Below are 10978 nucleotides of genomic sequence, written 5' to 3' on the forward strand. Positions count from 1 at the left end.
GGAAAAATACCCATCTCCAGTGATTTACTAAAGATGTGGGTTATTAGTTCAGCCAGTCCGACTGCACAGTTCTTCAGTAAAATGTTTGGTATTCCATCTGGTCCGGCTCCCTTCTTTCCATCTAGTTTGCACATTTGCTCGTACACTTCATCGAAGCGGATGGTGAGTTCCGATAGTTTCACATCGTAACTAGTCAATGTTTCCGCAGCTTGAGCTGTGGGCATTGGTTCCCATTGTCATTAAGTTTCGCATAGATGCTACCAAAGAACGACGCAAAAAGATTGCTCACTTCCCCACCCGTCGTAGCTACACTATCTTTCCACGACACGGCGGATGGAATATCCATATTGTTCCGTCTCCTGCTTTTGATGAATTTCCAGAACTGACTCGTGTCTACCCGCACAAGCTCCTCCATCCTGGACGTGTATGCGCTGTAACACCCTTTGCCGATTCTTTTGCATTCCGATCGCAACCGACGAAAGACATTGTAGGCGTAACTGGTTTTTAATCTTTTGTATGTTGTATGCGCATCCTTTTTCTGCTGTATTTTCCCTATCAGCTCCCTAGAAAACCAGCATGGATAGTTGCCTTTCCTGTTCGTATGGACAGGAACAAATTGCATAATTCCATCGTTAATTCTATCGTATAGCCAGTTTACCTTGTCATCCAGTGATACTAATTTATACAGTTCAATCCAGTTAATCCTCAAAAGAAGTAATTCAATCCCCGGTAGTCCGCTTTCTTGAATGCATAGGTCGGTGCCACGTTCGTTTTTAGGTTGGCCTTGATTTCGGCACGTATACTTATAGCCGGGTGGTGCTTATCCTCATCAATAATAGCCTCGGCACTGTCCACATATATTTCAATGCTACTAAAGCATAAATCAAGCGTACGATCATTTATGTTACGAATTTGATTATACTGTTGACAGTTAGCCACACTCATCTCACTGTATACCGTATTTGCACATTTGTCTTGAGGACAGCTACTGGGGAGATTATAGTCGCCAACAATAATCAATGCACAGTTGGGATATTTTTCCTTCAAATAAGAAATTGTTGACATATGACTCACATACTTATCCAATGACGACTGTGGTGGGAGATACACACATCCAACCACTAGATCGCCCTCGGTACATTTTACTTTAATAAAGATTTGCTCGACACTACTACAGTTAGTTGGCAGTAGTTCAGCATTAATACTGCGCTTCACCGCTATGAAAACACCTCCACCTCTCGTGCAATTGCTTGTTTGGTTGTCTCTATCTTTCCTAAATATTAAATACGTATCATCTACCACTTCACTATCTGATATTGATTCATGAAGCCATGACTCGCTAACACAAATCAAATCACATTGATGCCCTGCTGATGAGATTAAGAACTCTTTTAATTTGGTAGTATATATCTAGCTAACCCTCGAGTATTTTGGTAGTATATATCTAGCTTACGAATTTTTAGGCTTTTCTTTTGGCGCACGAAAAGTCTGCTTATCGACTATCCTCGGTACCCCATTAATATATCTAATTGTCTTGCTGTTATCTCCGCTCTTAGTTAGATTATCAAGCTCAGTACGTAGATTCCTGAGATGCTCCTGCTGAGCTCGAGTTAGGTTCGCCTTAAATGAGATGCCAGACTCACCAGCTGTCTTGATACGCAATAGACTCCTAGCATCTGCTACAGACTCCGTAGTTAGTAGTAGCGGACGAATCTTACCTACCACAGGACGGCCGAGTCTACGGAGACCGAGTTTCGGACCCACCTCTGACATCTCCTGTGGTAATAATGCGACAACCTTCTCCAAATCATCCCGACGTCGATCATTGCCTACCGGCTTCAAAGACTCCGGCACGTTCAAAGCAATAACCTCTCTTTCACGCTTATTGCGTTCATTGATCTTCGTTATTATAATGTTGGGATCCACATTATGTGCATCGAACGATGTTAATTTATTCTCAACAGCGCCGACCCTCTTTTCTAATTGCTTATACTGCTGCGAGATTGCCCTGTTGTTCTTCGCCAATTTGTTCAAGTCCTGCCGGATCCCTGCAACGCTGGTCTGAATATTTTCAATTGTTTTCTTGAACGGTGTTAAGTATTTCTCGAACATATTCTCCAACTCGGATTTGCTTGTTGATAACGGCAAATCATTGTCGTCATCATCACTGTCATTGATTGCCTCGATAATACTGACCTCTGAGTGACAGCCAGAGCACCGCCAGTCATTACGACCAGTTTTCCGAAACGCAGCAGCAATTTTTTTGAAACCTTCGTCACTCAAGTCGCTGCACTTTTTGTGGAACCACCTACAACTATTGCAGCTTATACTTCCTGAGTTTCCTTATAATCTTGGAGCAAGTTATACAGACATGTTTACTCGACGCCATTGTTACACCAATCAAAAATTTTTGTATACTTTTAGGCTAATGTAATATAAACAATTTTTCGTGGCGCCAAAAAGTCTCCAAAACAGCTGATGGTTCTCCTCTGTGTCCAACTTGAAGTGATATCGGCGAAGTAACAAACCTTCTAAACCAAAATAGTCAGTGGCTACAAGTTGCTGCCTCTGCACTCCAATACACTTGAATACACCTGAGTACCGCGCTTTGGATTGATGATTAGATTTTGAAATTTTTTGCCTTTTCACACCAAAATTATTTAATTTTTCTTAGCACGCACAATTACACAGTCCTTTATCAGCTAGAGTTGCCAAAAATTACATGGTTCTTACTTCTATTTATACTAACTAATATGTTTACTTATTACTAGTTGATAGTTTGTTAAGATACAGATTATATTATTTGTTTAGGTTTATTTACATATATGTATACTGTTTGCTGAAATACATTTGCTTTGTTTTAAGATAATGTTGTTGTAGTATACAAACTCTTTTTTTTTTATACTTGTTTGTTTAGGATGGTTTGTTGTAGTGATAGTGCATTTCAATTGTTCCAACACAAGGTTGTTTCTGCATTCTGTTTACTGAGACAAAAGGTTGTTTTGATGTTTGTTACTATTACATATAAGGAATACGTTCCTTAACTAGCGCAAGATGTCTGCAAATTTTATACAAAGAATTTTTTGAACTCTTGAAATTCGGATTATTTAATAAGCACACACCTTAATATAATAGAAACCACTCCTATTAAAAAAATTGTTTTTATGTTATAAAATAGTTATATATTGGTTATTACATCTGTCAGCGATTTGCATTTATTTTTGACGATACGTTGCTTTGTATTTTATGTGACAATAAACACATATAATAATATTACTTATTTGTTTATTAAATTAAATAAAGAGAATATTCATATGCATGGAAAGAGTGTTTATACTTTACACTTTATGACATAATATTATTATACATATAGCATTACTTATTTGAAGTGAAAAATGAGAGCAAAGTGTGTTTAATGTGGTGAAATAGCTTCTTGAAATGTTCGAATTTTGGGAATTTTTGAACTTTAACTAACATTTGCGGTTAGTTACTCACATTTTTCACTTCAAATTAATTAAATTAATCTATAAACTTTTAAATAAATCCACATTTTACAATTTTATCAGTTTTTTTATTTAATTTATTAAAGAAATAAGTAATATTATATATATATATATGTATATATATATATGTATATATAGTAATATTATATAATAATATTATATAATATTATATATATTGTCACCTAATATACAAAACAACGTATTCTCAAAAATATATGAAAAGCGCTGACAGATATAATAATCAAAATTTAACCATTTTGTAACGAAAACTCAAATTTTGTTTCAATATCCGTGCAAGATAACCAAAAAGTATAACCACTTTTTAACGAAACTCAATATATATTTTTTATTTTAACCCAGAAATGAGTACTACGCGAAAGTACTTCAGTCACCCCGGGTACTCGCTCGACCAGGGTTATTTTTTAAAGCGCGGCCGAAGGCCGCCAACGCAGAAAGTAGTACTACGCGAAAGTACTTCAGTTACATAAATCACATATTACATATGTATATACATATGTAGAAAGTATTTTTGTTTTATAGTTGATATAGAAAAAAGAATCACGCGAAAAAACAAACAAAGAGAACTTGTTAAAAATCCTACATATTTGCTGTTTAAGATGTGGCAAGGCTCGTTTTCCTCATAATTGTAAATAATCTTACCTTTTCAACGATGAGTGTGCTAAGTGATTTTTAAATTAATCACTTCAGGTAAAATATAACAAAATAAAAGTGAAATGGGAACTTATTTTAATGTTTAGAGTGTATATTTAAATATACAGAGTGAAAAACGTGAAAAAATTTAGTGAAACATAGAGAAATACCATGTGTTATTAGTGCAAATTTTTGAACTTTTAATCGTGAATATTTTAAAACATATAAGTTTATTTTATATTATTATTGGATATTTCTTCTCTGGAGAAGCTCCCCTAACCGCACATACCGATTTATAGGGAAATTCGTTTTTTTTACCCCTCCGCCAAAGTAATCGTGCCCTAACAAAAATACAACGGAAAAAAAGATTAACAAAACGGAATTTAACTCGAAAAAACTTGACAAACCCCGGTGTTGGACTGACCAGAGTTATTTTTTTGAAGTGCGGCCGAAAGCCCCCAACGCTATACGGAGTTTTACGCAAAAAAGAACTTGACACACCCGGTGTTGGACCGACCAGAGTCATTTTCTTGAAGCGGGGCCGAAGGCCTAATTTGCGGGTAATAAAAAGATTTTTTGCGAAAATCCTTTTTTTGGGAATAATCTATTTTTTTATTTCTTTTATTTAATTTACAAAAGATGTCGATATCTGATTATTTGACAGACTGCAACCCTAGAGTTGTTGTCAAATAAACAGATTTGAACAATAAGTTTAATATTGATATAAAACTATTTGTGCACTATATTATGTAAAAAATGGGTACAAATGATTTATTGAAGTGTTAGTCAACATAAAATTAACATTAAATCGAAAAAATATGTAATTCAAATAGTGGTAATTTTCAACTTTAAACGCAAATATTATCTTCAAAACTGTAAGATTTTAATATTCATGATCTGGAGAACCTCCTCTATCCGACCGTACCCATTTTATTCTAGAAATCTTGGGACGGTATATTAAAGTTTTCCCCGGAATTTTTGAACTTTAAAGTCGAATAACCGTATATATTTTTTAATCTTTCCAACGGTACCTTCAGTTCGCGGTACCAAAGGAATCGGAATTTGTCCCCCTATCCTTACAAGCGCATTCAGAATTAATAAAGTAATAGTATGCATAAAAATCATTCCAAAAACTCACATTGTTATAAAAATAATTTCATTTACTCATTTTGTTTACATTATTGGGGAAACTTTAGTATACCATCCCACGATTTCAGGGTTAAAAATGGTATGGTTGGATAGTGCTGATGCTCCAGATTAAGAATATATATAATTATTGCCGCCGCAAACTTATAGTTTTCGAGATATTTGCATTTAAAGTAGAAAATTTTGCTAATTTAATTTTGCAATTTCTCGACTTATGGTTAGTTTTTCTTCCGTATTATGCACTTTTTATACACTTACAATTCACTACAATATTTCTACATATTTGTTTTTTATTAATAGTTTAGATGTTTGCTTAAAATAAGCATTTTACATTTTACATAAATATTACTACATGCACAATAACAATAAGTGTTCCGTGCTGTCAAATAATAAGTGTTACCATATCACAAATGATTGAAAACAATAAAAATAAATTTAAAAAAACTCAAATGCATGAAAAAAATTATCCTGGGCGACCAACACCTGGGTGTGTCAGGTTTTTACGATTGAAACTCCTTTTTGCGTTGGCGGCCTTCGGCCGCGCTTCAAAAAAATAACCCTGGCCGATCCAACACCGGGGTGTGCCAACACCAGTGTGTGTCGGGTTTTTTTTCGAGTAAAACTCCTTTTTGCGTTGGCGGCCTTTGGCCGCGCTTCAAAAAAATAACCCTGGCCGATCCAACCTCGGGGTGTGCCAACACCAGGGTGTGTCAGGGTTTTTTTTCGAGTAAAACTCCTTTTTTGATTATTACTCATGATATAGCAGGAAAAAGGATAATGATTTATGTATTTGGCGTATAAACCTATTTTTTATTCGTTTGATAAATGTGTAGATATGGCAATACTTATTATTTGACAACACGGAACACTTATTGTTATTGTGCGTGTAATAATATTTATGTAAAATATAAAATGCTTATTTTAAGCAAACATCTAAACTATTAATAAAAAACAAATATGTAGAAATATTGTAGTGAATTGTAAGTGTATAAAAAGTGCATAATACGGAAGAAAAACTAACCATAAGTCGAGAAATTGCAAAATTAAATTAGCAAAATTTTCAACTTTAAATGCAAATATCTCGAAAACTATAAGTTTTCGGCGGCAATAATTATATATATACTTAATCTGGAGCATCAGCACTATCCAACCATACCACTTTTAACCCTGAAATCGTGGGATGGTATACTAAAGCCGACCCACATTATTTTATATACATATCTAATTACCTGCTTTCATGTTCGGTGGGTGGATTAACTTTCAATTCCAGTAACTTTGCCAACATGCTTTTCCACATCCTTTCCTCATCCATATTAAATTTCATAAAAATTCAGCAATTGGAGTTTGATAATAACAAGTTATAGTGGTCAAAATATGAGTCAAATCAAGTTATTTACATAAAACATACATATATTCACGTCTGACAGTTAATTACTTCTAGTTTAACCATCGTTTAGACCATGGTTTACACTTAAGTGCGTAACACATAGAGCGCTACAGACTGCAGCAGCACGACAGTGAACTGAAAACGTCGTTGTGCATCTTACTACATATACATTTGTGAGAAGCAACAACATAACAATGGCCGGCATGTACACAAAACAACTCAGTTGTCCATTTTGCATGTACACAATTTCGTTGTGGCCATACTAATTCCTTTCACTTCAATGGAATTTTAATATTTTGTTCAAAGTGAAATTTTTTATGCAAAAAATAAGTAAATAGGTAAATATTTTTGTTTTAAATTATCAATTGTTATTACAAATGATATAATAGAGCTATTTTATACTTTTATTTGTAACATAACTTTAAGTTTGTTACAGCTGCGAATAATTTTACATTTTATATATTAGTGGCATCACCACTCTACCTCCTCTTTATATCTTCCATTCTACTGTCAACTCTATTGTCGTCCTACTGTCGTTGGCAAAAATAGGAGCATGTTGAAGTTAGCGAGAGCGACAACTGTCGGCCTACAGTCGTGTAGTCGTGCAGCAATCAAAATAACAGTGTCCATAAGAACGTGTGTATTTTAATATTTGACAGATGTAGTTTGCAGTCTGTGGCGCTCTATGTGTTTACCACTTTACAGTTAATTATAGTAGTTAAAGTAACTATACACGACACATTTGTGTTTTCAATCGATATGAAATGTTTTAAACATACACGACTTACAGATGAATTTTACGGTAAATGTTCAGGAGAGCGGCTTTTCCGAAAACGTGCACCAATTTTCACAGGAAGTGTCTTAAAATACTCGTTTATAATTCTACTTTGCGAGTATGCAAAAAAATATTTTCTTTGTTTTAATAAAAGAACATCGTTTTTCCCAAAATTAAAAATTCACTTTTACACTAAACATGTCTTTGAATGTTAAAAATATATTTTCTATCAATTATATACACGTAATTATTGATGTTGTTTAGTTAATCAATAAGAGAAAATGGTTTTTATGTACTTCACTTCAATGAAAATGGCAAGGTTATGTTCGAAATTATGGCATCACTGTTTTAAATTCGAATAGGCACTATTGATTCATGCACTGATCGTTTTGGAATTATCAATATTCTCAATATTCGGGTCTGAAAAAGAATTGGTAAAAATGAGAAATACATAATAGGAAAATTTATAATTCATTATTATTACAGAAAGAAGAAGAAGTTGGACACAGAAGAATTATGAACACCGGGGTTTTGGACCGAGCAGGGATATTTTTCTCGAGCGCTCGTCTTAAAAGAGAATTGGTAAAAATGAGAAATACATAATAAGAAAATTTATAGTTCATTATTATTGCAGAAAGAAGCGCCCGATACGAGTATATTCGTAAATTGGAATTAAAAACACGAATTTTAAGACAGTTACCGTGAAAATTGGTGCACGTTTTCGGAAAAGCCGCTCTCCTGAATATTTGCCAAACCTTGTTTTAACCGAAACTTAACATACTGATGGCTGTTAACGAGACATTGCGTCCAATAAATGTAGGATTTTATTTTAGAAATAGCTCTTCGATGGCTGATTCCTCCAGCAGTTCGAGTAAATGTGGTATTCCTTTCAATCGCATCTCAAGTCCAGTCATAATTCTAAAAGGTGATTGTCTGGTGCTTCTTGGTGGTGTGCTGTTGATTATTTGTTGCACACTTTCCACGCGCTTGTACCAGTTTCCAGAACTCTCGTTTCCCAACTAAGCTATCATCCGAATAATAATCTGGTGCATGCGCTCTACTTGCCCGTTTGCTCGTAGCACTCCCGTAGCGATTAATAAATGCTGGATTTCCTTATCCTCGCAGTACTGTTTAAACAAATTCAACGTAAAGGCCGCGCCTGTGTCTGTTATGACACGTCTTGGATTTCCGAAAACGGCTGCTCTTTGCTTTAAGCATTCGACGACTGTATCAGCTCCTGTGTTCTTAGTTGGATATAGCCAAACGAACTTGGAGAATGCGTCCACTATCACAAGGATGTAGTTATATGCCTTTTTTGTCGACTCCAGCGGCCCAACGTGATCGAGATGTAGTGTTCCCAAAGGCTTGTCCTCTTTACTAATGAGATTTAGGAAACCTTCTTTCTTTCCTGACTTCGTATCGTTGACGATGCACTCTACGCAACTTCTTATAACCTTTGTCGCCTTCCTATTTAAATTTGGTATATAAAATGTTTTCTCTACTGCTTCTTCCGTTTTCTTGATGGAAAAGTGTCCTTGCCTATGTGCCATGTTGATGATTTCGTTTTCCATAACCGATGGAGCTGCCAGGAGTTCTCTTACTGAATCCTTATACAGTACTCCATGTTTGATATAAAAGTCTTCCTAGTCGCTCTTCTCCAGGACCTTCAACACAGCTCGTACCCAATCGTCCTCTTCCTGTGCTTGCTTCAGCCGGTGGATTAGGGAATCTTCTATAATGAAACAAGATGCCCTACTTAACGCATCTACATGTCGCATTTTTGAAACGTTTCTATGTTCTATCTCGTAGCAAAAGTCTTGTAAGGAACATTGCCCAACGAGATACTCTTAATGGCACATCTCGTTTCCGCATCGTCATTGCGAATGCATTACAATCTGTTACTATCTTAAAACTTATCCCCAAGAAATATTCTCTCCACTTCTTAAGTGCTTCTATAACCGCTGGTACCTCGAGTTCGTACGAATGGTACTTTTCCTCTGCTGGTTTTGTCTCCCGACTCATGTATTGATCTGGATGGAACGCTTGATGGTCGAAATCCTTCTGAAGTAGCACTACTCCGTACCCGGACATACAAGCGTCTGTATGTACCTCAGTCACTGTTTTCGGATTGTATAACATTAGGACTGGTGCGCTGATCAATGCTGACTTCAACTTCTGGAATGCGTCCAACTGCTTGTCGCGCAACTCGAACTTAGCCTCTTTCCTGAGTAGACAGCGGTTTAGCTATTACAGCATATCCATCGAAAAATCTTCTAAAGTATGATGTCAATCCCAAGAATCTCTGCAAAGCCTTCTGGTCATGTGGCAGTGGGAAATACCTAATCGCTTTCGTTTTTGCATCAGATGGTTTTATCGAACCGTTTTCTATTACATAGCCTAGAAAGTCTATTTTACTTATAAAAAACTGACATTTCTCCCATTTCATCCGCAAACCATATTCTTCAGCTTTTCGTAGAACTCGTTCTAAACTGTGTACGCCTTCAGTGTAATCCTTGGAGGGAATAACTAAATCGTCCATGTAAGCCTCCACAGTATCGTCTTGTATAAGATCTCTATATACTGCTGAAATAAATCTTGAAAAAACTGCCGGCGAATTCGATATACCAAAAGGCACGTATTGGAATTCATATTGCCCGTTGTATCTAACGAATGCGGTGTACTTCCTTGAGAAAGGCTCCACTGGGACATGAAAAAATCCATTCCTAAGATCCAGTGTCGTAAAAACATTAGCACCCTAGAACTTTTCGATAACATCGTCGATATTTGGCATCGCGAAGTTATCGCGAACTATCTTTGTGTTTAATCGCCGATAATCGCAACACAAACGTTTCTTTCCATCTTTCTTCGAAACTAACACCACTGGTGACGCATAATTTGAATTACTGGGTTTGATGATCCCGTCCTTCAACCACTCCTTAACTTGTTCATCCACATCCTGTCTATCGGTGTATGACATCTGTCTGGGATTTTCATATACTGGGGTGTCATCTGAAAGTAAGATCTTCATCTCTACTGGCGAATTCGAATTGCTTGTAGGCTTATAATGCGCTACCATTCTTCTTACTATAGTTACTTGCTCTTTGTTGAGGTGTGAAAGATCGACTTCGCCCACAGGTACCTTCTCCATTCCTGTGACCATACACAGGATTCCAAACTCTTCGCTCAGTTCATCAATCCTGTTATCACCTTCATCAATTGGGTTGTTCCTAGCATCAGTACCCATCTCCGCAGTCTCATGAACCAACTTCGAACTCGCTTCCGAAATCCTGAACTCTCTCGGCTCCTTAGCCACAACAGCGCCCTCGCTCTCATTGTTTGCTACCTCCAAAGCCCTTCTATCACGGATTTTCCTGCGACACTTCCTAACGGCTTCCATATACTGCTCCTCATCTTCATGCACCCTTGTGCCCACGTTTAATTTCACATGAAACTTCTTAGGCTTCGCTGACCCAACACTGCGATCTTTCATTACTGCTCCAGTATTCACCTCCTCCT

The 10978-nt window shown here is 36.3% G+C and overlaps 1 protein-coding gene and 1 long non-coding RNA gene across 2 annotated transcripts in view; one reads left to right on the forward strand and one right to left on the reverse strand.

Moving 5' to 3' along the window:
• LOC120780798 (protein unc-13 homolog 4B) overlaps positions 1-6728 on the reverse strand; it is a 45869-nt gene extending 39141 nt beyond the window's left edge. The window contains exon 1 of the mRNA XM_040113047.1: positions 6530-6728. Within this exon, the coding sequence (XP_039968981.1) occupies positions 6530-6624 (95 nt within the window). The 5' untranslated portion in view covers positions 6625-6728. The remainder of the gene's footprint in view (positions 1-6529) is intronic.
• A 1013-nt stretch (positions 6729-7741) lies between these two features.
• Positions 7742-8205, forward strand: LOC120780340. Its single transcript, XR_005705863.1, has 3 exons — positions 7742-7896; positions 7949-8044; positions 8097-8205. It is a non-coding gene; the product is annotated as an uncharacterized LOC120780340 (long non-coding RNA).
• Positions 8206-10978: the final 2773 nt, after the last annotated feature.

The sequence above is a fragment of the Bactrocera tryoni genome, unplaced genomic scaffold (genome assembly GCF_016617805.1).
Source record: "Bactrocera tryoni isolate S06 unplaced genomic scaffold, CSIRO_BtryS06_freeze2 scaffold_25, whole genome shotgun sequence".
Taxonomy (NCBI): Eukaryota; Metazoa; Arthropoda; class Insecta; order Diptera; family Tephritidae; genus Bactrocera; species Bactrocera tryoni.